The sequence below is a fragment of the Paecilomyces variotii genome (assembly GCF_004022145.1).
Source record: "Paecilomyces variotii strain CBS 101075 chromosome Unknown C8Q69scaffold_2, whole genome shotgun sequence".
Taxonomy (NCBI): Eukaryota; Fungi; Ascomycota; class Eurotiomycetes; order Eurotiales; family Thermoascaceae; genus Paecilomyces; species Paecilomyces variotii.
Window position 1 is genome coordinate 4290246 of NW_021167141.1, and position 25198 is coordinate 4315443.

Genomic DNA, 25198 nt, shown 5'->3' on the forward strand with positions numbered 1-25198 from the left:
AGGGAGAGCATCATGGCAGCGTTTCTGTTAGAATGTCATTATATGGAACGTCATAAATAATCTAACGTACTCTTCGCTTGTCTTAATTTGGTATACATGCATTTTAAGTATCCCTATTGAAGCTGAGTATCTTGGCGTAATTATCTCCCCTGAAACTCGCGCTAACAATCGCAATGATCAAGTCAAGTATGTACTGGAACGACTTTCTGGGACCGAACTGCTTGCTTCTTGCGCCGTCATGTATGTACTCTGTTACCGACACGCATTGGCTGCAAGAGGTACCCGCTAACAAGAATACAAACACAGGTCTACGGAGTAGGAACGCTCGAGAATCTGTCGAACGGGAACGGCCTTCCTATGTACTCCGTAGATATAATACGACCCACCTGGCGTATTGACTATGGATAGGCTAGGTCACATCGCGGCTGGCTTCTTGCTTGGATTCAACTGCTGCTGAACTCGACTATCAGGTCTGCAATGTCCCCGGGTCTCTCTTCGACCGGGTAATGACCTGCATTGCTGAGCCAGATGCCACTTGGGGCCCAGTCGACCATGAGGTCGGCGTTGATTGTCTGGGTGAGAATATGCTTGTAGTCTTTGAGCAGTGGATCATCCTCCCCAAACACCACGACCACTCTGAACGGTGCTTCACTGCCAGCGCTACGCCGCGCTTTCATATCTCCGTTGCGCCAGAACTGTCTCACTTCGTCTCCCCGCGCCGACAGGCTCGTCTGAGCATTGAGACTGCTGAAGTGGATTGGTCCACATAGTCCCTCACCCAGTTTCCAGAGCCATGTCTCGCGGAGGGAACGAAGCACGAACTCGGGCATGCCGGGTGCTATATGTGCGAAACGGAACACCCCTGCCTTGCTGTTGAGGGGAAAATCCCTGTAGGGCGCTTCATAGCCTTCGATCTCCTTCTGGGGGAGATGTGGAGACATGAAACGCATAACTCCAGACTCGGGCAAGTAGCCATCCATGATGCCGGTAGACATAAACCAGATTGCGTATAAAAGGCCATAATGCAGGCTCATGTCACTTGGACGAGGCGGCAGGAAGGCGTTGAGCAAGAACAGACCACGGCAAGCATTTGCTCGAAGATGCGGCAGGGTACAGAGCGCGATACATCTTGTGTGTAGTGAGCATGACATTAGCAGATGAGAAGGTGGAAACGGGTATCAAAGTTGACTCACCCACCCCAGTCATGTGCAACAAGTGTAGCATCCTCAAGGCCTGTAGATTCGAACAATTCGATCAGAGTCCTCATGTGTAACTCGAAACTGATGCACGTCTGTCGAGTAATTTTGTCACTCCTGCCGTGACCAATCCAATCTAGGGCAAAGACCTCGTGTCCTTGTTCGACCAGTTTTGGCATGACCTGTATGATCGCAATTTACCAGGGGTTTAGAAAAAAAAAATAATAATTGCTTCGTTTGTCGCTTCCCTTCCAGGAGGCCTCGCTAAGAATGGGAGATGAAACTTACATTTCGCCAAATATAACTCCAGCTGGGATTTCCATGAAGAAGCACGATCGGGCTTTTTCTCTCGTATTCGCCATGAACGCCGTTATTCTCCGGTTTTATATGGATGTACCGGGCTGTTGCACCGCAAACCGATATCTCTTCAATATTATTTGCAAACGGCATGTCACTCAATGAGCCTTTTCCGTTTCGATGCAATCTCAATACCACATCTTCGGGGAATACATAACGGGTGTTAAATTGTGACTGAGCCTGTAACTGTTCCTGTGCTCGGTACTTCTCCGTATCATTGATCAAAAGACGACAACCGGCAACGATCATAAAGCGAAAGGTATTGATGAAAATGCATGGGACCGATCGCAATACCACTCTCGTCATATAGAGAGGAAGTAGGAGTAAGGCCACTATCAAGCGAATAATGGTAAAGGACATCATGAACCTGCTGAGGCTGCCCCAGCGCTTCAGCAGCATGTCCTCGATTGACATGAGTGACTTCGTGCATTTATTGTATTGTAGTGACATTGTTGAGATGTACGATGCTAGATAACTCCGTATGCAAGAGGCGCTATGTAACGTTTATAATAAACCGGTTCGTGGGGCGTCAGCTTTTGGTGCAAGGACACTGAGGGAGGTAAAAGTAAGGAACAAGGACGAGACAACATAGATAAATGATGAAAGGGACCCAACCAATGACCACGCGCCAATCAACTAAAAGCGACTAAATGGAAACTATCTGGCCATGTGATTGTCTCAATGTTGGGATATTAGACCGGGGGTTGTTGACATCATTATATACGTCTTGTGAATACCTAGTTGAGCCTAATAATTGAGCTACAATATTTTCTCCACTAGATGAGAAATAGGAAAACAGGGAACAGTGGATTCGAATTCTCCCTATCTATTCTAATTTTTAATAATTATTGAAGGTCTCTCCGGAGTGAACTTTGTCCTCAAGAATGTTTCGCATTAACTGGAATAACTCGGTAAGGTTATGTAGTTCTCCATGGGACGGTTGAGAGTCGTTGAAGGTAGATATTTGATCGATGGATTAATCACCCATTCCTGGTGGTGTATCTCAGGTTTCGAAGAAGCGTCATAGGCTGGGAGTTGCAAATGATCAATCACCACTTCAGATGTCCATGGACTATTACCTTCGCCCAAAAACGAAGCCCATTTGGTAGTCTGGGCACCAACACATTGCCGATCTTCAGCATCGAAGCGGATTCTATCATCGCTGCGCCTTGATGAGAGCGCTGGGGCAGGATTGCGATCAAATGCAAACTTCACACATCTCGTCGCAGACTTGACTAAGCGTGAAAAAGCTGTCCCAGATACTGATTTTTGAAGGAGTTCGGGAGAATTATAATTCCTGACAGAGACGGCGCGAGGGCTATATCTGTCTTCTGGGAATACTTGGAGCTGTGTGACTTTCGACTGGACGGGAATCCGAGATGCCTTCTTCAAAGCAGGCTTCTTGGGAAGATTCGCTGATAATGTGGTATTCCATCGTGAGTGATGAGATGGACTTCTCGGTCGTGATGGAATGCTCCTTTGCCACGGGCCATATAGCCAGGTAATATCACTGTCCTTATCCCTGGATAATAGGCATCAGCGACTAACTTACTATGCCTCTTTTCATGTCTGATGACTACTTACCAATTGATCCTCCTGGGAGACACTGTGCCTGCAGGGCAATCTTTCTTGTTCCATGCTCTCCACAGAGCATTCTCTAACCTAACTGAACTTTCCAGAGCTATACGTTTCCTTCGAATATACCGCCTCGTTAACCAAAGATCTTCATCTGACCATGGATGAGCCAGGTAATCAGCGTTCAGCGAGGGCTCCTCCTCCAGTACACTGTCATCCCGGATGGAAGTTGGCATCATTCCTTGACGTGAAGCTGAAGAACGAAACGGAAAACAAACAGGTGAAGTAACCGGCTCAGATATAACTTCTGGAAATGAGTATTAATGACAAGAAAACGGCAGGCTTATCTTCGTCGACATCCAGGGCATATCACCAGCTTCAAGTTGGACGGCCAATGGTAAGAAGGTCGAGTGTATCCGAAGGTTTAGGGCTTTTGTCGCTGACCATACACTATAGTTGAAGCAATGATAAAAAAATAATTGATGTCAATCTCTTCCCCAGTGTGGAGCGTGCCTCTCCATGGATGCCAATATAAGCGCTTACGGTCAGACAGCAAGCCAGCGGGGAACGTCCGGAAGCATCGCAATAATGACAAGCAGCCAGACCAATTACAATAGAATCCAGGTGACGATATCCTCATCCGGTACGAGTTAACAGGTAAGTGGGAGAAAATGCACGGGAGATAGCAGCTTATTGTGTAAAGTGACGGCCGAGGTTCCGAATCCGGTTCACGTCACCTAGGATATCAGATCCGTCAGGATCGGCGGGCCGGAAAGTGGACATTCCTCGATCGACGATGCTTGCTTCCACGAAAGTTCTCGCTTATCTAGAACTGTCGCATAATTCATGGCACTTAGGTCAATGAATCGTCCGAAAAGAGACGACGTCTTCGAATCGTTTGCTGCATTTCGAGGTCATTGATGGCGCCCACTTTTTGTCCCACGATATGAAGTGCGAGAAACCCCAAGGAGAGTCCATTTAACCCTTGCAACATACTACAGAATGTGGCGTCAGCGCTGTGCCTATTCCACTACATCAGCAAGCCAGTTAGCATTGAGAATAAACGCCGTTTCCAAGGCGCCAACAGCCGAAACATCCGCGGAACTTTTTACCGTCATCTCGAGCCCTATGGTATTATCTCTTAAGAAAAATTCAGACAAATCAAGTTGCTGCGATCAACATAGCATCCATATCATACTACCATGCTTTCGAAGTGGGGTCTATCTCCAGGGCAAAGACGTATGGAAAAACAGACGAGCCCGAACAGCCAGAGATAGTGGAATCAGATATCATAGGGAAAACTACCTGCTTCTTCTACATATCTCCATGTAGTCTTAGGTACTTCTACATTCAAGACGTATCTATATGATAATCTTGCCGGTTGTACCGCGGACTTTCGACACCAGAAATGGATCTAGCCACCATGCATTAGACGTCTAGTATCACCATACGGCGGATATTCCACTTACTTTCGCATTGAGACAGGTGTCAATGCGTATTTCGACAGGTTATCTGACTGCCCGACAGTGGCATGAAAGTTTCGACTTCAGCACAACACGAATTCGGTGATCCAGTGTACTAAGTGTTGTACAAGGGTAAAATCAGGCCTGGACCGCAGTCCGTTGTTCAGGTTCATGCTGATACATTGCAAGGTTCTCCATTTCCAAGCTTGTTGGATCCACAGTCGAACGGTCCAGACTAAGGAACGAAGTACTTATTACTTCTACTACGTGATTTCCGTCAGTGGGCGAGAGTGTACATCAACAATCTTTCTACGGCCAGCATGCATCAGATGGAATCGATAGTTCAATTTTCGCAGCAAGAGACAGGAATATCGGCGGGCACTTTCCTTGAAAAGGATCGAACAAACATTCACGCTGCCGAAATCCAGCATTATGTTCCAAGTCCGCTGTCCGAAGAAGAGCCCGAAACAATAGAGAAACTCCAAACCGGATACATGCTTTCCGATCTCAGGCAAGAACCTCTGCATTTCTCGGAGTATTGCAATTACTGATCTCTTCTAGCAATATTGACAAGCGTCATGCTAGCCCCTTTGAATTGGCGGCACATATACTCCATGCTTTAAGTGCCATTCTGAGTCTTGCGGGAACGATTGTCTTCTGTCTATGGCCACTTACTCTGCCGTTGATGCTATTTTATATCTTCTGGATACTGAAATCGAATGATGGATGTTCCGGAAACCTCTGGCGTCGAAGCGAGAACGTCCGTCGTTCACGCATCTTGAGGGCCTTTGCATCCTACTTTCCGTGCAAGCTGCGCCGCACCACTTTGCTATCTCCAAGACGCAAATATATATTCGCGTATCATCCCCACGGCATAATCTGTCATGGTGCTTTCGCAGCATTTGCAACCGAGGCGTTAGGCTTTTCCAAGCTATTTCCAGGAATTACCAACGCACTCCTCACACTGGACACAAACTTCAAGGTCCCATTCTATCGGGAGTATATCCTGTCCACCGGTCTCGGAGGAGTGTCGCGCAGCTCCTGCAGGCGCTTGCTATCATCTGGCGGCCACGACGGCAACGGAGCTGGCCGTGCAATAACAATTGCGGTTGGGGGAGCGCGCGAATCCCTCCTCGCGAAGCCAGGCACAATGCGAATCATCATTCGAGGACGCAAAGGCTTTGTGAAGCTCGCTGTAGAACAAGGGGCCGACCTCGTTCCTGTTCTCGGGTTCGGTGAGAACGACCTATATGACCAAGTCGAAGCCGATCACTATCCTTCAATCAAGCGACTGCAATCAATACTGAAGCAGTCCTTGGGGTGGACATTGCCGATATTCTACGGACGCAGTATTTTGGGTGGCGGTCGCGGCTTTTTGCCTTATCAGAAGCCCGTTAATGTAGTTGTTGGGGAGCCAGTGAACGTTGTGCGTCAAGAAGAACCTGATCCTGAGTATGTTGATCATGTCCATCAAGTCTACATGGATGAGTTACGACGCCTGTGGGACAAATGGAAGGATATATATGCGAAGGACAGAAAGGGAGAATTGGAGTTTCTGTGACTTGTGGAACGCAACGATATTGAGTGTATGAAGGAAAGCGGCAGACGCCGAGGGACATAGAACTGTTTTGTGACATTCCTATTCTAGCATGAATAAAAGTCTCGACAGATAGTATAAATGGCAGTCGATTCGTGCTTGCTATGGAGCAGTCCATTACCTCTCGGTGTACTTTCTCTTTTGTCAAGAAAGTTGTCCTATAGCCACAAAAAAAGAAAAGAAAAAAAAACCTCCGAGGGAGATTCTCCGAATACAAGCCTAAACTGGTTTCGCAGGTGGATGACCGACACCTCAAAAAAACGGGAAGATAGATACATAGAGTGGTCAGCGATATCAGTGCAAAGGAATGGTTAGAGGATATATCCATGGAATCACCGACGGATCCATAGGCCTCGTTTCACTAAGTTTGAATCAGTTACTTCTCATGAATATCCAAGATTTCTTTTTCAGACCATATCAGATGTCGTAAATCTAAAGTGTGGACGATTATTCTACTCTAGTGCTGTGACATCACATCGCTGCTCTGTGGGCCGGGAAGTTCGGAGGATCTATCAAGTTGATGCTTGGCCAACATCCTGTTCTTGAATACACGAGAAGCTGGTTCCAGCCCCGGATCCTTATCCTCCAATCTATACCAAGTAATTAATCGGAACGTCCCAACTCTAGTAAGCAGATATGGGTACCGTGTGCATCAAATGCGAATTGGAAGCTCCCAGGTACAGCACACTCCACAAAATCACAGCTCCCACACTGGGGTTCGATCGGGTGTCTCGGGCTAGTTACTACGGTTTAGTTACATGTTCAATAATGTGAAAGTGACATGCCTTATCGAAGGATGTGCGTTTTGCACAAATGACGTCGCCATGTTTTAAATTTTGAATAAGTATAAGAAAGCTGGCCTGGGGAATCGATGCGCCCTACCATGGTTTCAGGCTCACAATCTCCGGTCCATTGATTCATTTCGGAACTGCAAGATGGGCCTCTTAAACTATATTATATCGTTGGTCTACCAAGTGATCCAGTTTTTTGTTTCAAAGTTCTTCTCCCCTACTCCTCCAGCACCTCGGAGAAGGATCAGTAATGCGCGCCGTGTTGCTGTTATTGGCGCAGGGATTACTGGTGTTTCGTCTGCTGCACATTGTGTTGGTCATGGATTCGAGGTCACAATCTTTGAAGCAAAGGGGAGAGATCATCTGGGGGGTATCTGGAGTGTGAGTTCATCTGAAGAATTATTATAGGGATCAAGAGCTAATGGGATATCGTTTACAGCAAGTAAACCCGACATCATCTTTACAAATCCATAGCCTCATGTACCGCTTCCATCCTTCTGTGAGGTTCAAGAATGACTATCCCCACCGCGACGCCATCATCAGAGAGGTCACGGATTTGTGGAAGAGATATAGACTTGATGAGCGGACTGAGTTCGAGGTTCCGGTCCAATCTGCCTGGAAAGATGAAAAGACTGGGAGATGGATTGTCCAAGATCCTTCCTATGGCTATTTTGACGGCGTTATCGCTGCTGTCGGTACTTGCGGAGACCCTAAAGCACCACATATACCTGGCCAAGAGAATTTTTCAGGCCAGATCTACCACTCCTCTCAACTCGCGGGTAAGGATGTGAGAGGCAAAAACGTCATTGTCGTCGGAGGTGGTTCTAGTGCTGTTGAGGCCGTTGAGTTTGCAGTACAAAATGGCGCAGCGCAGACGACAATATTGGCTAGGGTATGTATATTATCATGACCTGTCAAATGGAGAGAACTTTCAAGCGCTGACATGTCACCATAGTCTAATAAATGGGTCATACCACGAAACCCACTTATTGACGCTCTGCTGTCTCTTAACATTTTTGGCGAAGAAACCGAGTTTGCTTGGGTGCCCGAAATACTGTTGAAGCAATTCTTCTACCGAGATTTGGAAGACCTGATCCCCACTGGAAGAGGCCTGTACACAGATACGCCCATGGTCAACAATGACATCTTGGAAGAGGTGCGTAAAGGGAAGGTTAAGTGGCTGCGCGGTGACATCAAAGAGTTCGCGGAATCGGGACTCGTTTTCAACCATCGCGCCAAAGGTGTTCCTAAAGGCGGACCCGGAGAGGAAATTACCGTGAAGGGCGATATCTGCATCATGGCTACAGGTTTTCATAGACCCAGTCTGGGATTTCTGCCAGGTGATGCCTTCAAGGAACCTTACAAGCCGCCGAACTGGTTTCTCCAAACCTTTCCAGTTGGCCATACAGATATTTGTGCCAACAACTGCACGTACATCAATGGGATCGGCACCGTGGGCAATATTCACATAGGCCTGTATACGAGGTTGCTTTTGATATTTCTGGTGGATCCAAAGACACGTCCATCGACACCCTGGATGCGCATCTGGGTCGACTGGACGCGGATGTGCAAACGGGCTGCTCCAGGTGGCGCACTCGAGTTCTTTACCTACAGCGAACTCATATGGTGGATAATATTCAATATATTCTCGAACCCGTGGAGATGGAGATGGGTCTTCTTTGTCCTATGGGGATGGGGAAGTATCCCAGCCAATAATGCTGGAAGGGAAAATTTGATCATCAATGGCAGCACCAAATCCGGGTCCAACGGCCAAGGATCTAAGCCTGGTAGCTCTGATAATGAGAAGCATTCCGAAACCGACAACAAGCCAACCTATTCCGCTGCTCTGGCATCGAATATGCCGAAAGGGCAACCAAGGATGAAGAATCTGAAAGAAGAGCCGCCATTCGCGGATACTCAGAGTCAGGAAGGTCGTGAAGAGAAGCAAGAAGCAGCAAAGAAAGACGCCTAATCACTCCGAATCCTTCTGCTCAGAAAATGCCAAAATCAGGATCTAGTCTACATCAAGGTGGTTGTCTAAGAACATACTGCCGATTGGGGCTATATCTAAAATCCCATCATCGAAGGGAACAGCAGTGGGCGATTATGGATAGCTCGAATGGGAAGGATTTTTCGGTCTGAAATGCATTGTAAAATAATTCGACAGATGAAGGCCTATATCAATGTAATGAGAGGATTTTGTGACAGTACGACGTTGTAGTCCATAGATACAACGCTCCACTGCTTCTCGTAGCATCTATTGGAGAAGTTAAGGCACTGGAGCTCCTCTGACATGCTAAGGAGAAAACAAGACAAGTTACAGTTTTCAAAAGAAAGATCACATTAAGAATAGCAAAAAGCCCCTGCGCGTCTAAACATATTGTCGTATTTCGGGCTGGATCTCGGTCCAGCGATCCATAAGTTCATCCCACAATCTCCGCTGGAGCTCAACGCCCCTCTTGCTGCAAAGGATATATGGTGGTGCACGTATCTCCGAATCACTCAAATATTGACCGTGTGACTCTCTCCCTACACAGGCAGCATGCACTAACGTTCTGCTTCCAACCTCCGCGGTGCGCGCTAAAAGGGTCTTGATTATATAGGTAGGCGTGGGCAACTCCCGGAGAAGATTCGAGTGGCATAGTCCGGGATTGACATAATTGACCACGACTTCGTCGTGGTCTTGATGTCTCGCAAAATACTCGCGGACTATCATAGCAGCCATGACTTTACTGATATGGTACCTCCTCAACATGTAGGCTGTCCTCTTCTCTCGAAGCGCCCCCAGGATATTGGGTGCTTCCAGCTCCGTGAGTGAGGTATGGAAGATGACCTCGCTGCAGACGAACGACAAATGAGCAACGGTCCCATGATTTCGTGATGTTTTCTTCAGGCTCGGCAACAACATAAAGGCGAGGAGGAAAGTGTTGATCACATTGACAGTTATAGTGGTCTCGTCCCTATCGACTAGTCTGAAAGTCGGAGTTGCCACAGCAGCGTTACATACAACTGCATCTAATCTGTCAAGACAATTTGCCCTGTTCACAAAGTTCTTGACAGAGTCGGATGAACTAAGCTCCAGACCCCAGCACTCGACAACATCGTGGCGCCCAGTGATTGATTCAATTATCCTTCGCGCCTGCTTGCCTTTCTCGTCATCTCGTGCAGTGATGATTACTCGCTGGGCCCCTAATCGCACGAAGTGTGTTGCTGCTTCCAATCCAATCCCTCCACTGGAACCGGTAACAACTACTGTTTTCCCAGTCCAGTAGATGATGGGATAAGGAGGCTCGACGAATAATTGTCTGTAGAGGAACAAAAGACCAAAATAAAAACTGCTGAAGTATGAGAAGATCCAAGAAAGGAGCGTATTTGGTTCAGGACCATGCCCCAGGAACTTGGTAGACATTGTGAATGGATAGATCATATAAGAAATGATTTTGCCCAGGACAGACTGTCTCAAAGATGTAGACAGTTTCAAGTCGATATTCGTACCAAAGCCTGGGGGTTCAGCAATCGATGCTTTACATTTTATCGCAGCGATAGTGACTATCTACCCTTGACCCTGGCATTGGTTACTGACGAATACTATCGTGCCTATATCATACCTTCGGAAGAGCATCCGAAGTTCGAGAAAATGTTGGTTACCAACTTGGAAGGCTTCAAATATGATGTCAGCATGATCTTGTCCCGTCTGTACTTGTTTTCCTCTGGCGGGCTGAAGCAGATTCTCCAGCAAGATAATGATATTTGTCGCCATGCGTGGACAGAGCGCACTGAGGCAAAGGCCTATAACTCCGCCAGGAACCCGCTAGGGAGTCTCCGGGACTTTCTGCATTAGACAGTAGTGTAGCTCCCTAGTGACCTTGCCTCCGAATAATACAGTCCCTCAAGTTTAGTTTCTATTTGTTGATTCACTCATATCGCACTGTAGCTATTTCATCCGATGCTAATAGCGCTGAAATCTCTTCCGACAGACTTTAGCAGCCTGTGAGTGCCGCCCCTTGTCACATTTATAGAGGATCGATGGCCCACAATGCACATCATCCCTGCAATAACAATCCATCGAGCTTGCACAACCAGGGTAATAGCTATATTCAGACTCCTCCATAACCTTACGAAACAGCGGCGGTACAAAAATTCCTCGAGGGTCCTGTTGACGTGCCGTGTCCAGGAAGTTTTCCAGTTCAGGATACTTGTCTTTCATAGGACATTCAGGGTGAAGAAAGGCTCGTTGTGGATTCTTGCCCCAGTGCGCTCGGGCGCCGTATTTACAGAATGTAATCTGCTCTATCTCGTCCAAAATGTCTTGGTGGTGGGCAGGAAGACCTGCAAGGCCCTTCGAGACAAGCATGTCTATGTAGACCGTGTCTCTCCCGTAGGCCATGTCGAGTGGGGCGTCCGAACCTTTTCCAAACCGCATGGCGAAACCTAGGAGCGATGGCAGACATCCTTGATGAGGGATAAGATCAGTGATCGCGCGGACTTCTCGAATCCAGTCTCCGAGGTACCGGACATCCATATCAAACTCAATCAGAATCTGCACTTGATTCTGCCAGTAGCATCCCGAGAGACGACCCCTACAGCTAGAGCCCCCTAGGCGATGTGGCCACCCGATAATGCTTTGATTAAATATCTTCCAGTGTCCAATCTCACCTTCCTTGTACCAGAATGGAGGAGGACGCTGCTCAAAAAAGCAAATTCCCCAGTCGGTGGGCAGCGGCGTGAAGTTGATCTGATCGATAGCGAGCGAGAACTTTCCACCAATAGCAGCCCACGGACGGTGTTCGAAGAAGCTGTGAAAAGCATCCCCTGGGGTATCAGGAGGCACAGATGTATGCCATCGGACAATGGCCGTACGTGCATTGGGATACCACATCACTCGTGCAAACGAGAGTTCCCTCACAAGCATGGCAATTCTTTCTGGAAGTCGTCGATCTGATTCCTTAACCACCTGTAGTAAGAAATGTTAATAAAGCATTGTGGGAAATAGGTACTTTTTGCGACTCACAGTGGTGTTAAGCTTGTACATTTCCGTCCCTTGGATCTCAATCTCAGTGACAATCCCTAAAAGACCCATAGTCCCTATCCACCTTGTTGGATTATCTTCTTCGCGCACTTCGCCTCGACCGTCCACGTAGGTTATTCGTGATATTGCGTGTCCGAACGCCGATGGTCTTTCGGTGGAACTGCCATGGGCGCCCGTTAAGAACATTCCCCCGACTGTAAGTCCCGTAAAGATCGGTATATAGTCCGAAGGCATGCTCATTCCCAATTCGTGCATAGTGTCCATGAGGTGGTCCATCTCCATTGACGGCTGTACAGTGATCGTTTTCCGCCCTTTGTCCCATGATAGCACGTCACTCATGCGAGACATATCAAGTTGCATAGCACAATCCCCAGCTTTGACATTAACGCATGGAAACTTCACAGTACTATGGTAGAGTTGCCTTGAGGCACGAATGCTGAGCTGATCGCTACCTTCTTTGGATCCTAGAGCGATCGGGCATCTGTCAAGGCCACTCTTAACGATCGATGCAACATCTATGGTGGTTTCCGGCATATAAAGTTCTCCGCCGTGAGGTGGACATTTTCGAGGATACCATGCGCTCTTGATGACATTAGGTAGATCCCCCCGGCCAAATGTAATAGACGGTGCTCCCATCCAGTCGTACAAATAGATCAACAGGAGTCCCACCAATGTCATGATAAAAGTGAGACGAAACAGGGCCTTGAAAGCATTCCCCACCAGCCTGATAAGCAAAGGCGGTTTCCGCTTTTTTGATCCCCAGAAACCATCGCCACCGAGACCCCAGCCTTGGGACCATCCTGTTCCTCGAGACCGTTCCTGGGCTATTCTCCAGAAGAGTGACCCCTGCGAGTATCTTCCTGTAAGCGAAAGTAAATACTAAGAAGGCGATTTTCGTTTCAAAGCATATAACCTACATCATATAGCTGGCGGAGATCTTCCTTCTGGACTTTGCCATTTCTCTGGAGCAGTATCCAAGTGGTTCCGAATTCGAAGAAAGCAGCAGACCACTATTCAACGTCAGCCAGCTTTTCACGGTTATCAATTGCGTGATAGAAAACAACATACCCCATAAGGATCGACGGCACATCGGTTACCACTCATCAGATTAAATATCTGCTTAAGAGAGAGATCGTTGGCACCAGGGCTGCTGAATTTCGCGAACAGATTCTCAAAACTTTGAGCTACAAACCGCCCTTCGTGGTCATAGACGTTGCTATCTGATGCATGCTAGTCCGATAAAAGAAACCGTAGCAAGTCAGCGCATCAGCTTCTGGTATCAACACGACATAAGAATAGACTTTTGTAACACCTACTTTGGCTTTATGAATACTGTCCAGGTAGACTCGGAAGAATGGGTCTGGAATCACGCTATGCGCGAGGCGTGTCGGATAGGAGAAACCACCATTGATGACCATTATCGCGAATATAGAAAAGGGAATATTAAAGCCGAGCTCTCGGAAGCCTCGATAGGTATCCAAGGGCCAAATGATGCCATCTCCATCCCGGTCCCAGAAAATCACATGTTGCTGTAACACGCTCTACACGTTTCATCTAGTATTAGCGAGTGTGCTGCAAGGTATCAAGGCACGGCAGATTCCTGATGACATACATAATCTTTGAACTTCTCGTAGTGAGGTCCTTTAGAACCGCAAGGGTTCTCATTCGACACCGCAAGATTGGCTCGAGCGACTCCTGCTTTAGGTACTCCTCTTGGTGCATCAATTTCCATCATTAGATGTCTTGGACTGAAAGTAGATGCGACGCAATACACGGTTTCTGTCTGCGCTATATAGGGTAGAATGAATGGCACTGTAACAAACTCACTCTCCATGTGCACTAGCCCCCTTTAGAGCAGATATCAAGTTTCTCTCCTTGAAATCTGGTCTGTTGTAAGCTTACATAGCCTCGGGTCCGATCTGGCGGCAGAAAACTTGCAAGGTAGCAATGCGGATGGGGATCCGAGATGTCGTTGAGCATTGTTGATATCATGTTGGGGAATAAGTATCGACTTTCTGATAAAACATTTGATTTCACGTGTCACCACCTTCCGAGATTTCCACAGACCCCTGCACTTTCACTCGAAAAGATCCAGATCAGCTGCAACATAGCCAGGGAAATCCATCTCAACAAAGCCACCCTGCAAATGCCTCTGGGTTTCCTTACCAATAATGTCCCCATGGTTTCGAACTGTCCCACCAAATATCGTATCGAGACTACATAATGTAGCCCACTGGACTTGCATTCTCTAAATACGGTCCCGGATTGCTGTCCAGGTCTTCCGCACTGAATTCGACGCCCAAAAGGAGTACGTATCTATCTAAATGGGAGAAACGCTTAATATTGCTGTGAGAAGTTAACATGCATTTAGACAGAGAACCTTGCCAATAATCCCCTTGCCTTCGGGTAATTACTTCCTTTTCCACTATGCAGAACGGCAATTCAGCCTTCGAAATCGCAGTTCCCAAAGCGACAGTAACACAGTCCAGACTGTTAGCAGTTGATATCGACAACCACGTTAATCTTCCTACAGGGGCGCGCGGAAACCTGGGACCATCTATAGATAGTCCGCGAGGTTCCCCAAAAGACTCGCATAAGTACGAAGATTATGTGAGTTCTGGACTGGTGTATCCTGCTTTTCCCCCTTCAAGACTGAAACGTCACTAACATTACCAATTGCGAGGTTAGACACTTCTGCAGCAACACGTACTCTTCTGGGACCGGGATAACGATGGCCAGATTACACCCATCGATACATATATCGGCTTTAGGGAACTAGGGTTTAATATCATATTCTCTCTCCTGGCAGTTCTGGTCATAAATCTCAATTTTTCATATCCGACCAGGCTTGCGTATTCGTGGTTCCCTGATCCTTTCTTCAGAGTCTATGTGCCTAGTATCCACAAGGCAAAGGTTAGCGAGAATACACCACGACAAAGCACTTTTTTTTAACTCTCGATTTGCTCCTCAGCACGGTTCAGACAGCGGCGCAATTGATAACGAGGGACGTTTCGTTTCGCAGGCATTTGAGAATATCTTTGCCAAGTACGACAGGGAAAATCGCGGTTGCTTGAGTCTTGCCGACATCTTTCGCATGATGAAAGGGCAGAGAGTCGCTGCTGACCCGTTTGGTGTAAGTGACCGACTACGTTATGTCCTGAGGACCACCCCCTCAACCAAAAGAAAAAAAAAAAATTAAAAAGACACATACCATATAGTGGGGAGCAGCCTTCTTCGAATGGGGGACAACCTGGCTATTGCTTCAGAAAGGTGGAATGGTCTACAAGGAAGACCTGAGACAGGTCTATGACGTGAGTAGTAAGGTCTTTCTATCCAATTCGTAACTAATTGCTTTCCTGTAGGGGTCACTATTCTGGAAGATTCGCGACAAGCGATTAAAAGCAGAAGGTTGGCGCCAGGGTTTTGGCCTAGGAGGTGATGGATTTATTGGATCCGTTAAGGTTACCTAGGAAGGGAGAGAGAGGCAGGAGGGTGGATGCAGTGGCTTTTGGGGTTATTGCTGGGACACGAAAACACTAAGGTGGCATTTATTCCTCCGCATCGCGAACCAGACATATCGGACTTGTTGCAACAAAGCTAGCCATCCTATTCATGGATAACGCATGGACACACTCAGATAATCTTTGAGTTTTTTGATTTGGACCTATTTTTCTGGGGTAATTCTTTATCAGTAGAAGTTTGAAACGGGAGAGGAGCGAGAACTTCTTGGTTGGGAATGTCCTGCCATAGTAGACCACAAGTCCTTGAACAATATATGAACTTAGGGAACTCGATAATGTTCAGAAATACAAAACTTCTATCACTGGAACTTTCGGCAGGAAACCAAACACGTCATGTATACCTCACGTGCAGCTGTACCCAGTGAGACAACTTAAGGCATTTATTGAAATATTGTGCCTCTGGAAACTCTCTAGCTGATATTCTCTCCAAACAGAAAGACTTTATTAGACTTTGAGACTATGGAAAAGTCCACTATGCTAGACTTTGCGGTTTGCGTTCCCAATAGTTCTGTGACACAAAAGCGCCTCCCTGCCATTTACGTTGAGAATGATGCTAGACGTCGGAACTTGCAAGACACTGCTGAAATCGAGGCATTCAATACGCTACCCAAAGTTGCACGGGATGTAGGTCTGCTAGCTTTATTCTGAAGATAACAGTTCTCTGACTATTGAGCCAGAGCTCATTTCAACGTTATTTGGCGTTTTTCGATCGAGATGATGATAGTCGTGTCTCACTGTTCGATAGCTTCGTGGCCTTTCATGATCTCGGTTTTAACACTCTTTTCTCTTTTTTGATTGCAACTTCGATGCACATGGCTATGTCATTACCGACTAGTCTGGCCACGCGAGGCCGAATTGATCCATTTCTGGCCATATATTTCGGGACGGTCGTAAAAGCCTTGGTCCGCATCTTCTTTACCTATCTACGTGTTTTATTTCAGGCTAAAGTTGTGGAAGTAGCTGCTCCAACTTTGGGGGCATACCTTGTTCGATGCCGAAGGTCGATTCCAAGAAGAGGTCTTTGAGAGGCTATTCTCCAAGAGTAGCAAAGAAGAGCCAGACTATCTCACGTTGAGCGAGGCCTATGACTTTGTTAAACGGCGGAGAGAGCCTTCGAGTCCTATAGGTGTATGTTCCTACCTACCAATTTTTAACATGATTGAATATTTACTCTTTCAATAGTGGATCCTGGTCATTGCTGAATGGCATGTCATATGCCTTCGGCAACGGAATAGGTTACTGAGCCGCACCGGTTTGCGTCAGATATATGATGTTAGATGGCCCATTGTGATTTATAGAGCTCTTTCCGGGGACACTGACTGTGAAGAATCAAGGGATCCGTGCTCTGGGAACTTCGGAAGCAACAAAGATCTCATCACAGATATTGGCCCGATTACCATGCTATTTCGCATCCTATAGAGGACCTTACGAACCCTGCCTATTGGCCGCCCGTGAGTTCAAGCTTTTGTATCGGTATACAATGCTATACTATTTTCGAGTTATTAACGCTTGCCTAGGCGCTTCAGTCTGCGATGGACAAGACTCTCGCTTACATTATACTTGCTCTTTTTGCAGCCTCGTTCGCCGTTCCGTTATTTGCATATACCTGTATTGCTGGAGACCCCGGAAAAGAGTTAAAGACCATACTTGCGGTCATGACATCTAGTTTCTGTCTTACATCCTGGAGATTTGGTAACTATCTGCAGGCGGAGAGACAACGACTACGTTCTTAGGTTTCCGTAGGCACTCTTCCATTCTTTCTGGCATCTAGAAGCTATAACCTTTTGTAAATAAGCATCAGACAAGACCCAATATGAATGCAGGCGTTCCTCTTGAAGAAGATAGGCCAGAGATCCGGTCGCTTATGACATGGATGTTTAGTAGACCCATTCTTACCTACGAGTTCAATCTATAATAGCTCGAGTCTTCCAGTTACCTAGGTAGCTTACTTTCCCTATGTCAATAACAGTTGTTGATGTAGTGATCGGGACGTCTTCCGAACGTCAAATGCCTGACGTCACTGTGAGATTCCCTAGCAGCCGATCTCTGTTAATTCATCAAGATTCAGAAATACACTAGTTTATATTCTTTTCCATAAGTATCGGCGGGGCATTCAAATCCAGCTGAACTCTATGAGAGGCTCGTTCTCGATGCGATATTTTCGCGTTGTTTAGCGTGGAGTGGCAATAATATTGACCTGCACATATGATGGTAGCAGGCATTGAGTAAGGTGACAGGAACAGCATTTAACCTGATCAGTAAATTCCTTATAAGTCTACGTAAGGATCATGGATCAAATTTCAGCTTCTTGGAATCTACGATTCTTTGTTAGTAGATCGTTCATTTTCCCTCTCCGTGGTAGGACACTATGGGCACCTATCATCCACCTTTATCGCTTGTCATATTAGGGACAATCTTTATTGGTCTGGGGCTTATAGCTTCTATTGTAATCGGGCTTGATATACTCCTCCGCCGAGGATGGAGGTCAATGATGGGCATAATGTAAGTTTACCTCCATGTTGTGGTCTCCGGCTATATAAATTCTTGGTAAGGAGTGCTTCGGATAACTGACATTGTTCTTGACCGTAGGATTCCAGTGTACCTCCTCAATTCGTTATATCTTGCACCAATCACGTTATGGGTATACTTCAGTTATGGCCGGCCAACAAAACCAGAGAGACCCTCTAAGTCAACCGGTGAGCATCAACATGGTCATTGCAAGTACGCGCTGGTTGAGATCTCCATAAATCCTACCTATAATCCAAAGCTGATTGCTCCTTGCGGTATAGTCCTGGCGGAAATGGTCAACTAAACCATCATGACCACATGGAGAATAAAGAACTTGAACACGGACACGACCAGAGCCATGGCCAGCACCACAGTGAGGTCCACGGGGAAGGTCACCACCACATGGGCGGCTCATCACGGCCTATGTTCGCAACCACAACTGTCGCAGTGTGCCATTGCGGAGCAGGATGTCTCTTGGGAGATATCGTTGGCGAATGGCTCGTTTACGGGACGGATGCCAAAATCAATGGCCACCGACTATGGGTCGCTTTCCTAGTTGGTACGTATTTCTAGGCTCCTACGTATCTTGCTCTACGCATGAAATCTGATACGCCTGCGCCTGAAGATTACGGATTCGCTCTTCTTTTTGGAATTGTATTTCAATATTTCTCCATCGCCCCGATGTCAGGCGATTATGGTCCCGTGACGATATGGCGGTCGATAAAAGCCGATTTTCTGTCGTTGACTTCGTTCCAGATCGGTCTGTACGGGTGGATGGCAATATACCAGATTCCAATATGGAACTTTAGGTTGGAAGTGAGCAATGTTGTTTACTGGTGGATGATGCAGGTATGCTCCCTCGCAATTAGCCGGATATGTTTTGAATAGCCTTGCCCACCGTCAGAGAGTATCCTATCTGATATGCTTCTTTCAGATCGGCATGTTCGCGGGCCATTGGACAGCCGTACCGATGAATTGGCTCTTGATTAAATTCAAAGTAAAAGAGCCATGCGCGTGAAGCAAACTACATTACGGATACAATGTGAAGCCATTCTTAGGGTTCACTCAGGATAAAGTGTCTCGACTCCAATGCATGATGATTTTCGACCTGCTTGTATAAGCGCCTGCATCTTATTGAGAAATTTGCCTACCCTTGAGGTTTCGACGAAAGGACTTACACGTATCTAAAACTATTTCTGTATCGTTGTTTCCTTCCTTATTGTTAGGTATGTCCAAGTGGCGATTGCTTGCAAAATGATTGTGTAGTCACATTATATCGAGGAAAGATTATCCCCGCAAGTCTAGTGCATAACACCTTCCGCAGCTCCTTTAACACCTGCCTTTCCACTTCTTATTCTGATGATATTTTGATAATGGTATTGAAGTGTTTCATTGCTCACACTGATATGTCTTGTTGTCTGCCAAGCCTCCGGCTCTAGTAGGCACCATGGAAACAGTCCTTCAATATACCTAATTCATGACTGCACTTTCTTTGTACTTACAAATGTCATATTGTAGCAGCAACAAGCATTTATCTGTCCCAAACAGTTCTGTAGTGGCATTGTATAACGGTTCACTTTCACTTCAAAGAATCACGTGCTGAAGACGCCTTGCCCCATGTGGACAACGCGCTCAAGAGGGCAGGAGGGTGGGAGGTGAAACTGCTCCTGTCCTTTGAAAGACCCTTCTCTCTTTTCATCTGTTCCAGTCTACTCTCTTGACATCCAGAGGAGGCTCCATAGAGTGGGTAGGACTCAGAACGAGAGGCCCTTGCGAGATTCTCTATAGTACTCAGGATTCGATATACCTCCGAACTGTGATTTGGCTGCAGGAATCCGTTTTCGTGTCAGTCAGCTTCTGCAGAGTAAGTGATAATCTACAAGCATCTGCGCGTACCTGCATATTCTTTCTCACATAACTGGGAATTAGAGTCTAGCAGAAATGTCGGAAGAGTGCGATCTCGGACAGCTTCTTGATAGCGTTTACAAGCTCCGTAACGCTGCTGTGGAGAATCAACGCTATACTGCATACAGAGTTGCATCGCTCGAGCGTGCTCTTGTCACCATGGAAGATAAGCTGAAGAAACATGAGAAAATGATACAGTATCTTGAGAATCAGCTAAAAGTCAAGACGGACGTCTCTGGGCGCAAGATTGATAATGGGGTTGGACGGTTGGTCGATACCACTGAGTCCTCTTTTCAGCTGAACGTTGGTTCGGGATTCGAGGTGAATGTGAAGTGCAGAATGGATAGCAGTGTGCTCCAAGCCCCTTTCGTGGAGCACGAGTCTCCTGTCGAGTCCATGTTAATGATTGCAGCTCCGCCTGCCACTCCCACTCGACAGGAGTCAGCGGATTGTTGGATTGTCGAGAACGGCAACATTGACTCTTTCCTGGACGACATAAACACCCCAGTTCTAGAACCAGAGAGACGTGTATGTTTATTTCCATTGGTGATATATAAATTCTTGCGTGCTTATAAGCGTTAGGACTTCATGCCAACTCATCGCAGATCAGCATCTAACGTCTCCGACTACCAGAGCGTCATGGGCGATTTTCCCAACAAAATGCCACTGAAGCCTGTTCCATGGGACGGGAAGATTTCCTGGGCGTTCGAATCCTCAAGCATTTTTGACAACCCAGAAGAGGAAACAGACGCGGCTGCTGTCCGCTACGCATTTTTTGGAGGCCGCACCGCCTCTAAGCTATGGCTCTTCCAGTATGGCATCCGCTACATCCCAGGATCAGAAGAAAAAAACGCTTTCCGTACTGTTAAAGTTGAGAACCTGCCGTTGGATATCGACATGAACACTCTGCTTAGCCAGGTCTGTGGTGGCGAGATTGTCGTTGCCCGTCTCCTTAATACCAGCAGTATTACGGGACACCACACTGCCCTGGTTACCTTTGTCCAGCAGCGTCAGGCAGAGGCATTTGTTGACTACGCTTCGAAGTATGGTCTCTCTTTCGGAAAGGATAATGTCTGTGTGAAGATGCTGGAGACCCCAACCTATCCAATGTCGGCGGAGATGGAAGGCCTCATCCTTGACGAGGGTTACACGCGCTGTGTTGTCATACGTGACTTTGAAGAAGATCTTTATGAGGAACTTGTCTCTCTCGTCATCGGATCTGTTTGCGGTAATGAAATCGAAGAGATCAAGCCAGAAGGGAACAGGGTTACTATCCAGTTCCACTCCATCAAGATGGCCGCTGTCGCCTTTGGACTAATTCGCGGCCGCCGTTCCTTCTCAGGATGTCGTCTTGATTTTGCGCCTGACCCTTGTGCTCGTCCCGCTCGCCCAGTCATGGAATAAGTGAACGGCATTTCCTCAGACGCGTATTTGGCTTCTGCGGGCAAATACTTCGGTGTTTGAGCGATGGGTCTGGTTCTAGGTGCGGGCTATCCGCTGGTTGCACTTTCAGGGGCAATGGTGTTTTCGGTCTTGGTTTCTACGGCATATTCGCTATTCAGCGTACCACTACATGTCTTTTCTAAGTGGTTAGTCGCATGTTTTGCAAAGTTGCAAATAATTAGTTCACAACACCAAAAATTAAAGTTTATCATCGGGAAATATCTCCGTACTGAAAATTTCAGGTGATGTTTATATTTAGAGTCCGTTATCTTTATAGTTGGCAAGGATAGATAGTATTGTGTACGCGCACAAAGCGAACGCCAAGTGATCTGCCAATCATCCGTTCGCGGCAGGTTCTTTGAATGCTGATTATGGGATAGAACGTCCTAGATTACTTGATTACTAGATTCTTTGTATACCTACAGAGATAAATATGGGTTCAAACCCCCCTTAGAACTAAAAGCAAGCAAGCGATTCAAGTCGTTCAGGTCAGACCTTGCTTCCATGCCATTCAATATTCGACATATTGAAGTGCGGTCTTCAGTCACGAAAGGTACTGTTATCGGACAGATATCTCGAGCTTTTACGGCAAAAAGGATGCTAATCATATGGATCCCGCACGTATTACCAGAAAAAACCACATGAGGACACAAAAGAAATCATTTCAATGCTATGTGAAAACTATGATATTACACCAGGGCGGTTTTTTGCCTCTACAGTCCTAAGTCTCAACGCTATTAAACAAAGAAGATCGTATCAGATGACATCATGATACCTCACAGGATGAATCTGTTCTTCTTTCGGTTGTAGGCTCTCTGGTCCTTGAGCCACTGGCGGTAGCCCTGGACGCTGCCAATCTTCTCACCATAGTAATCTGGGACAGGGTTGGCGAGGGAGTTGGAAGAGGGGTCCACGCGGTGACGCTTGATTCTGTTGTAAAATTCCTTTTCTTTCTGTTATGGGTTTTATTTAGCACAGTTCATTGTTATATGGGATGATTGATCTGCAAGATCTTGCAGATCAATAAGAGGGGGAACTCACCACCGCAACTCCAGACTTGTATCGTCGGTGGACAAGTCCCCAGACAGCATTTCCGAGGAAAGGACCTGCCAGCCAACCAACAGCACCGCAAGCAGCCGTGGCCAGTCCCAGCACAACGAACGGGTCAAGGCCCATCACTTGTGCTCCCAGGTTTTCTAGGTCTTGGGATGAGAGAATCTGAACGCCAATGGCGGTACTGGCTATGGAGGCAACGATCGAAGAACCAAGCGAGTATCGTCTCCGGGAAGTCCGAAGCTTGAAGAATGTATTCCAGTCGAGAGGAGCGTCTTGGTTGTATGAAGACGTCTTTGCAGAGGCAGTCGAGGTGGTGGAGTTGAAACGGATGCAGGACCGCTGGATAGCGATCTTAGCGATGCTCTGAACATGCTGGGACCGCGATGACTTCAGGACGTTTGCCTGTATGGGACTCTGGAAAGGAAGGTTGTTTTGACATTTTGAAACCGTGCCTGCTGGTTGTCTTCGCTGCTTCGTCGAGATGCTGCGGCAAGACTGCTGGAACGAACTGGTGGAATACGCAAATGGCGCAAGAGGGCCGGAGGAGATCCGGGTCCCCAGCGCAGCGGTGCGCAAAGGTGCGTTGAGAGCTGTCATATGCATTGCAAACCAAGCCTGTCAAACAATCGACTGGTGCTCTTAGCGGTGGTGAATGTCTGGAGCTCTGGTAAAGGCTTCGATGGTCGTATGAGCATCAAAGCGTCAAAGGTTGCGGGAGCTTGACCGTCGCGTTACATAAGCAACAACCAAACCATCATTCGATCATGGAAATGGAAAACCCGGGCAAAAGTGCTTGAAGATGGTAGTTTTGTGGTATTTTTTGTTTCTTCGCACAGGGAACTGGCACACTTTATAACAAAAGGCAGATTATATTTTTCTCCCTCTCTAATTCTGGACTGTTAGGCCTGCTATTTTGTTTACGCATAATGAGTGGATAACGACCGAGTCCGTGCTCAGCTTAAGTACTACCAAATACTTTAGGATCATATGGACAAGAACCGCGTGCATTTCATTGAGAAGACACCTCCGTAATTCCAGCGGAGAATTGACTACATGCAATATGTGACGACATGCTATACAGTGATGTACGGTGTATTTCCATCGTCGTTATATCCATCTACAATGATACAGATCGTCAAAAACTTATATATGTTGCTGGTCGGTTTATATGCTCCCATGCTCTCCATGGACTTTGAGGAAACGGCAAAACGACACTCAATGTCCGGCTCCTTCAGTTAAAAAGACTAGAGGAAGGCGGACCTACAGACCGCCATTCTGTTTGACAGCTCCGGGTCGAGAAGTCGCGCGGGTAGACGTGCCATATCCATTGACCCGACCATAGAGCCACTTCAATGTGCTAGTGCTGAATGCCATTACCACAGCGCTAAGAGCGAACAGACCAATCCGGCCTTCAGTGGGCAACCGCTCGAAGATGGGATACGGGTACCTGTTTATGTTAGCATACGGTGTCCCACCCACGTTCACACTCTGAACGAGGCCTCTCATACCATCCATTGTGTGCGTAGCATCTCTCTATCCAAAACCAATAGCCAAAGGCGATAGTGCTTGACAACCCGATAGCTGGGAAAATCGTGATGGTCCAAGGAGGCGAGAGCAATAGTAGGTCGATCAGCATCACAATGGCGGGCACCGCGTGAAAGCTAAGATCTACGGTAGAGTTAGCAAAATCACCTACGCTGACTGGAAGGGTACTCACCGGCATTGAGAGGAATATATGCCCAGTCTGGGATAACCAAGCGTGTATCAATCTGAAGATCGTAAGAAACTGCCTCATGGATAGAGACGGGTTACAAACCAAACGGAGACCCCAGTACAGAATGCTAATGAGCACTTCCAGAGGAGTACTGCAGATCGAAAGAAGATTTTTTGCCAGAAACAATCGCGGAGAGAGCGTTATATCGGCAAGGAGACCGATCGCGAAGGTGACTGTCGCCAGCGTAAGGCCAATAACAGTCAAATATTGAAAATGCCAACCGTATGCCTCGTTCCTACTGAGGTTAACGGATTGTCCCTCCAGAGCAGGCAGCAGTGTACTCACGCATGGTTTGGATTCTCGATCATACTATTCGTTATGTGAGCGAAAGTCCATTTCATTTATCTCTGTCTGCACAACTCACAAATTAAAAGACCATATAAAGCTTGCAAGACCAGTCCACTGTACGAGAGTCAGCCACGGGTCGAGTAAAGGTTAAGTTTATAGCCGACGGACATGAACAATAGCAGAAACACCTCTCGAGGGACTTGGCAGTCTCTGGAGAGGATGCTGGTTAATGAGCGACTCAGAAGCTTTTGACGATGCCATTGAACAAACAATTTATTGAGGACTATACAGAAAAAACGAAACCGAAAGTGCACACGAACAGAACAAGTATTAAACAAGGGATTAAAAATCTGGGGAGTTTCAGCCGGCGATGACTTCATCGTCCCGAGACTCCGAGCCCGATCAGACCCACGTGTGCTTATCCGCTGAGTCAGCACTAGCAACTCCGGGAAAACATTATCGCGGGGCTTATCTCTGGCTGACTCGTCGCTGATGATTGTCTGAGAGTGGTGTTTGGATGCCTCTTGATGACTGTTCACTTCGGATTGCGTGTCTGATCTCTGGAAGTTAAGACAATCTGTCAGCTCGACTGTTTGGGAGGGTATACGGACCGAGAACTGTTGGAACAAGGGAAATCTCCTCTCCACCGTTCTTATCAGACCAGTTGGACTTCCAGCGCTGGAACCAGAAATCAA

The 25198-nt window shown here is 47.0% G+C and overlaps 13 protein-coding genes across 13 annotated transcripts; 6 read left to right on the forward strand and 7 right to left on the reverse strand.

Annotated features, from left to right (window-relative positions):
• Positions 1–63: 63 nt before the first annotated feature.
• Positions 64–2221, reverse strand: C8Q69DRAFT_459888 (haloalkane dehalogenase family protein). The gene is made up of 4 exons (XM_028630112.1): positions 1485–2221; positions 1194–1378; positions 309–1128; positions 64–242 (listed from the first exon to the last, which is right to left on the reverse strand). The coding sequence occupies exons 1-3, from the start codon at positions 2001–2003 to the stop codon at positions 444–446; spliced, it is 1389 nt and encodes a 462-aa protein (XP_028488362.1). The 5' UTR covers positions 2004–2221; the 3' UTR covers positions 64–242; positions 309–443.
• A 226-nt stretch (positions 2222–2447) lies between these two features.
• C8Q69DRAFT_442866 (hypothetical protein) lies at positions 2448–3364 on the reverse strand (the record flags this gene model as incomplete). Its single annotated transcript, XM_028628875.1, has 2 exons — positions 2448–3075; positions 3138–3364. The coding sequence occupies 2 exons, from the start codon at positions 3362–3364 to the stop codon at positions 2448–2450; spliced, it is 855 nt and encodes a 284-aa protein (XP_028488363.1).
• A 1406-nt stretch (positions 3365–4770) lies between these two features.
• On the forward strand, positions 4771–6324 carry C8Q69DRAFT_181586 (diacylglycerol o-acyltransferase). Its single transcript, XM_028625870.1, has 2 exons — positions 4771–5102; positions 5153–6324. Exons 1-2 carry the CDS (start codon positions 4912–4914, stop codon positions 6150–6152), a joined length of 1191 nt encoding a protein of 396 aa, XP_028488364.1. The 5' UTR covers positions 4771–4911; the 3' UTR covers positions 6153–6324.
• A 460-nt stretch (positions 6325–6784) lies between these two features.
• On the forward strand, positions 6785–9283 carry C8Q69DRAFT_459892 (hypothetical protein). The gene is made up of 3 exons (XM_028630113.1): positions 6785–7360; positions 7419–7871; positions 7935–9283. The coding sequence occupies exons 1-3, from the start codon at positions 7124–7126 to the stop codon at positions 8949–8951; spliced, it is 1707 nt and encodes a 568-aa protein (XP_028488365.1). The 5' UTR covers positions 6785–7123; the 3' UTR covers positions 8952–9283.
• A 37-nt stretch (positions 9284–9320) lies between these two features.
• On the reverse strand, positions 9321–10335 carry C8Q69DRAFT_459895 (hypothetical protein). The gene has a single exon (XM_028630114.1). It carries the CDS (start codon positions 9885–9887, stop codon positions 9351–9353), a length of 537 nt encoding a protein of 178 aa, XP_028488366.1. The 5' UTR covers positions 9888–10335; the 3' UTR covers positions 9321–9350.
• A 332-nt stretch (positions 10336–10667) lies between these two features.
• Positions 10668–12960, reverse strand: C8Q69DRAFT_181717 (hypothetical protein). The gene is made up of 3 exons (XM_028625872.1): positions 12926–12960; positions 11991–12868; positions 10668–11933 (listed from the first exon to the last, which is right to left on the reverse strand). Exons 2-3 carry the CDS (start codon positions 12684–12686, stop codon positions 10929–10931), a joined length of 1701 nt encoding a protein of 566 aa, XP_028488367.1. The 5' UTR covers positions 12687–12868; positions 12926–12960; the 3' UTR covers positions 10668–10928.
• On the reverse strand, positions 12840–14319 carry C8Q69DRAFT_181790 (Caleosin related protein-domain-containing protein). Its single transcript, XM_028625873.1, has 5 exons — positions 14175–14319; positions 13621–14082; positions 13325–13549; positions 12926–13238; positions 12840–12868 (listed from the first exon to the last, which is right to left on the reverse strand). The coding sequence occupies exons 2-4, from the start codon at positions 13840–13842 to the stop codon at positions 13050–13052; spliced, it is 636 nt and encodes a 211-aa protein (XP_028488368.1). The 5' UTR covers positions 13843–14082; positions 14175–14319; the 3' UTR covers positions 12840–12868; positions 12926–13049.
• A 116-nt stretch (positions 14320–14435) lies between these two features.
• Positions 14436–15478, forward strand: C8Q69DRAFT_505341 (putative calcium binding protein Caleosin; the record flags this gene model as incomplete). Its single annotated transcript, XM_028632697.1, has 5 exons — positions 14436–14618; positions 14697–14921; positions 14980–15141; positions 15227–15319; positions 15371–15478. 5 exons carry the CDS (start codon positions 14436–14438, stop codon positions 15476–15478), a joined length of 771 nt encoding a protein of 256 aa, XP_028488369.1.
• Positions 15479–15931: 453 nt separating this feature from the next.
• Positions 15932–17354, forward strand: C8Q69DRAFT_459941 (Caleosin related protein-domain-containing protein). Its single transcript, XM_028630115.1, has 5 exons — positions 15932–16153; positions 16207–16431; positions 16490–16657; positions 16712–16801; positions 16864–17354. Exons 1-5 carry the CDS (start codon positions 15989–15991, stop codon positions 17044–17046), a joined length of 831 nt encoding a protein of 276 aa, XP_028488370.1. The 5' UTR covers positions 15932–15988; the 3' UTR covers positions 17047–17354.
• Positions 17355–17800: 446 nt separating this feature from the next.
• Positions 17801–19484, forward strand: C8Q69DRAFT_181849 (hypothetical protein). Its single transcript, XM_028625874.1, has 5 exons — positions 17801–18031; positions 18119–18250; positions 18319–18596; positions 18663–18886; positions 18972–19484. Exons 1-5 carry the CDS (start codon positions 17898–17900, stop codon positions 19053–19055), a joined length of 852 nt encoding a protein of 283 aa, XP_028488371.1. The 5' UTR covers positions 17801–17897; the 3' UTR covers positions 19056–19484.
• C8Q69DRAFT_181850 (hypothetical protein) lies at positions 19485–21389 on the forward strand. Its single transcript, XM_028625875.1, has 3 exons — positions 19485–19901; positions 19967–20470; positions 20525–21389. Exons 2-3 carry the CDS (start codon positions 19979–19981, stop codon positions 21344–21346), a joined length of 1314 nt encoding a protein of 437 aa, XP_028488372.1. The 5' UTR covers positions 19485–19901; positions 19967–19978; the 3' UTR covers positions 21347–21389.
• A 318-nt stretch (positions 21390–21707) lies between these two features.
• Positions 21708–23310, reverse strand: C8Q69DRAFT_414765 (mitochondrial import protein Pam17-domain-containing protein). The gene is made up of 2 exons (XM_028628338.1): positions 22427–23310; positions 21708–22338 (listed from the first exon to the last, which is right to left on the reverse strand). The coding sequence occupies exons 1-2, from the start codon at positions 23042–23044 to the stop codon at positions 22162–22164; spliced, it is 795 nt and encodes a 264-aa protein (XP_028488373.1). The 5' UTR covers positions 23045–23310; the 3' UTR covers positions 21708–22161.
• Position 23311: 1 nt separating this feature from the next.
• C8Q69DRAFT_459952 (integral membrane protein) lies at positions 23312–24974 on the reverse strand. Its single transcript, XM_028630116.1, has 7 exons — positions 24672–24974; positions 24580–24617; positions 24501–24524; positions 24258–24450; positions 24159–24210; positions 23950–24109; positions 23312–23888 (listed from the first exon to the last, which is right to left on the reverse strand). The coding sequence occupies exons 1-7, from the start codon at positions 24762–24764 to the stop codon at positions 23702–23704; spliced, it is 747 nt and encodes a 248-aa protein (XP_028488374.1). The 5' UTR covers positions 24765–24974; the 3' UTR covers positions 23312–23701.
• Positions 24975–25198: the final 224 nt, after the last annotated feature.

What these genes read in the sequence shown, in the direction of transcription:
- C8Q69DRAFT_459888 (XM_028630112.1), bottom strand. Translation starts at nt 2,003, where the DNA reads ATGTCACTACAATACAATAAATGCACGAAGTCACTCATGTCAATCGAG. An exon ending in GGAGTTATATTTGGCGAAAT is followed by an intron (nt 1,379 to 1,484) that starts GTAAGTTTCATC and finishes GCGATCATACAG; the next exon opens with GTCATGCCAAAACTGGTCGA. An exon ending in GTTGCACATGACTGGGGTGG is followed by an intron (nt 1,129 to 1,193) that starts GTGAGTCAACTT and finishes ACTACACACAAG; the next exon opens with ATGTATCGCGCTCTGTACCC.
- C8Q69DRAFT_181586 (XM_028625870.1), top strand. Translation starts at nt 4,912, where the DNA reads ATGCATCAGATGGAATCGATAGTTCAATTTTCGCAGCAAGAGACAGGA. An exon ending in TACATGCTTTCCGATCTCAG is followed by an intron (nt 5,103 to 5,152) that starts GCAAGAACCTCT and finishes GATCTCTTCTAG; the next exon opens with CAATATTGACAAGCGTCATG.
- C8Q69DRAFT_459892 (XM_028630113.1), top strand. Translation starts at nt 7,124, where the DNA reads ATGGGCCTCTTAAACTATATTATATCGTTGGTCTACCAAGTGATCCAG. An exon ending in ATCTGGGGGGTATCTGGAGT is followed by an intron (nt 7,361 to 7,418) that starts GTGAGTTCATCT and finishes TATCGTTTACAG; the next exon opens with CAAGTAAACCCGACATCATC. An exon ending in AGACGACAATATTGGCTAGG is followed by an intron (nt 7,872 to 7,934) that starts GTATGTATATTA and finishes ATGTCACCATAG; the next exon opens with TCTAATAAATGGGTCATACC.
- C8Q69DRAFT_459895 (XM_028630114.1), bottom strand. Translation starts at nt 9,887, where the DNA reads ATGTTGTTGCCGAGCCTGAAGAAAACATCACGAAATCATGGGACCGTT.
- C8Q69DRAFT_181717 (XM_028625872.1), bottom strand. Translation starts at nt 12,686, where the DNA reads ATGACATTGGTGGGACTCCTGTTGATCTATTTGTACGACTGGATGGGA. An exon ending in TGTACAAGCTTAACACCACT is followed by an intron (nt 11,934 to 11,990) that starts GTGAGTCGCAAA and finishes TTCTTACTACAG; the next exon opens with GTGGTTAAGGAATCAGATCG.
- C8Q69DRAFT_181790 (XM_028625873.1), bottom strand. Translation starts at nt 13,842, where the DNA reads ATGGAGAGTGAGTTTGTTACAGTGCCATTCATTCTACCCTATATAGCG. An exon ending in ACGAGAAGTTCAAAGATTAT is followed by an intron (nt 13,550 to 13,620) that starts GTATGTCATCAG and finishes TGAAACGTGTAG; the next exon opens with AGCGTGTTACAGCAACATGT. An exon ending in ACAGTATTCATAAAGCCAAA is followed by an intron (nt 13,239 to 13,324) that starts GTAGGTGTTACA and finishes TTATCGGACTAG; the next exon opens with CATGCATCAGATAGCAACGT.
- C8Q69DRAFT_459941 (XM_028630115.1), top strand. Translation starts at nt 15,989, where the DNA reads ATGGAAAAGTCCACTATGCTAGACTTTGCGGTTTGCGTTCCCAATAGT. An exon ending in TACCCAAAGTTGCACGGGAT is followed by an intron (nt 16,154 to 16,206) that starts GTAGGTCTGCTA and finishes CTATTGAGCCAG; the next exon opens with AGCTCATTTCAACGTTATTT. An exon ending in AGCCTTCGAGTCCTATAGGT is followed by an intron (nt 16,658 to 16,711) that starts GTATGTTCCTAC and finishes CTCTTTCAATAG; the next exon opens with TGGATCCTGGTCATTGCTGA.
- C8Q69DRAFT_181849 (XM_028625874.1), top strand. Translation starts at nt 17,898, where the DNA reads ATGGGCACCTATCATCCACCTTTATCGCTTGTCATATTAGGGACAATC. An exon ending in AGGTCAATGATGGGCATAAT is followed by an intron (nt 18,032 to 18,118) that starts GTAAGTTTACCT and finishes TCTTGACCGTAG; the next exon opens with GATTCCAGTGTACCTCCTCA. An exon ending in TTTACTGGTGGATGATGCAG is followed by an intron (nt 18,887 to 18,971) that starts GTATGCTCCCTC and finishes TGCTTCTTTCAG; the next exon opens with ATCGGCATGTTCGCGGGCCA.
- C8Q69DRAFT_181850 (XM_028625875.1), top strand. Translation starts at nt 19,979, where the DNA reads ATGTCGGAAGAGTGCGATCTCGGACAGCTTCTTGATAGCGTTTACAAG. An exon ending in TTCTAGAACCAGAGAGACGT is followed by an intron (nt 20,471 to 20,524) that starts GTATGTTTATTT and finishes TATAAGCGTTAG; the next exon opens with GACTTCATGCCAACTCATCG.
- C8Q69DRAFT_414765 (XM_028628338.1), bottom strand. Translation starts at nt 23,044, where the DNA reads ATGCATATGACAGCTCTCAACGCACCTTTGCGCACCGCTGCGCTGGGG. An exon ending in ACAAGTCTGGAGTTGCGGTG is followed by an intron (nt 22,339 to 22,426) that starts GTGAGTTCCCCC and finishes AACCCATAACAG; the next exon opens with AAAGAAAAGGAATTTTACAA.
- C8Q69DRAFT_459952 (XM_028630116.1), bottom strand. Translation starts at nt 24,764, where the DNA reads ATGGCATCGTCAAAAGCTTCTGAGTCGCTCATTAACCAGCATCCTCTC. An exon ending in TTTATATGGTCTTTTAATTT is followed by an intron (nt 24,525 to 24,579) that starts GTGAGTTGTGCA and finishes CATAACGAATAG; the next exon opens with TATGATCGAGAATCCAAACC. An exon ending in TGTACTGGGGTCTCCGTTTG is followed by an intron (nt 24,211 to 24,257) that starts GTTTGTAACCCG and finishes TACGATCTTCAG; the next exon opens with ATTGATACACGCTTGGTTAT.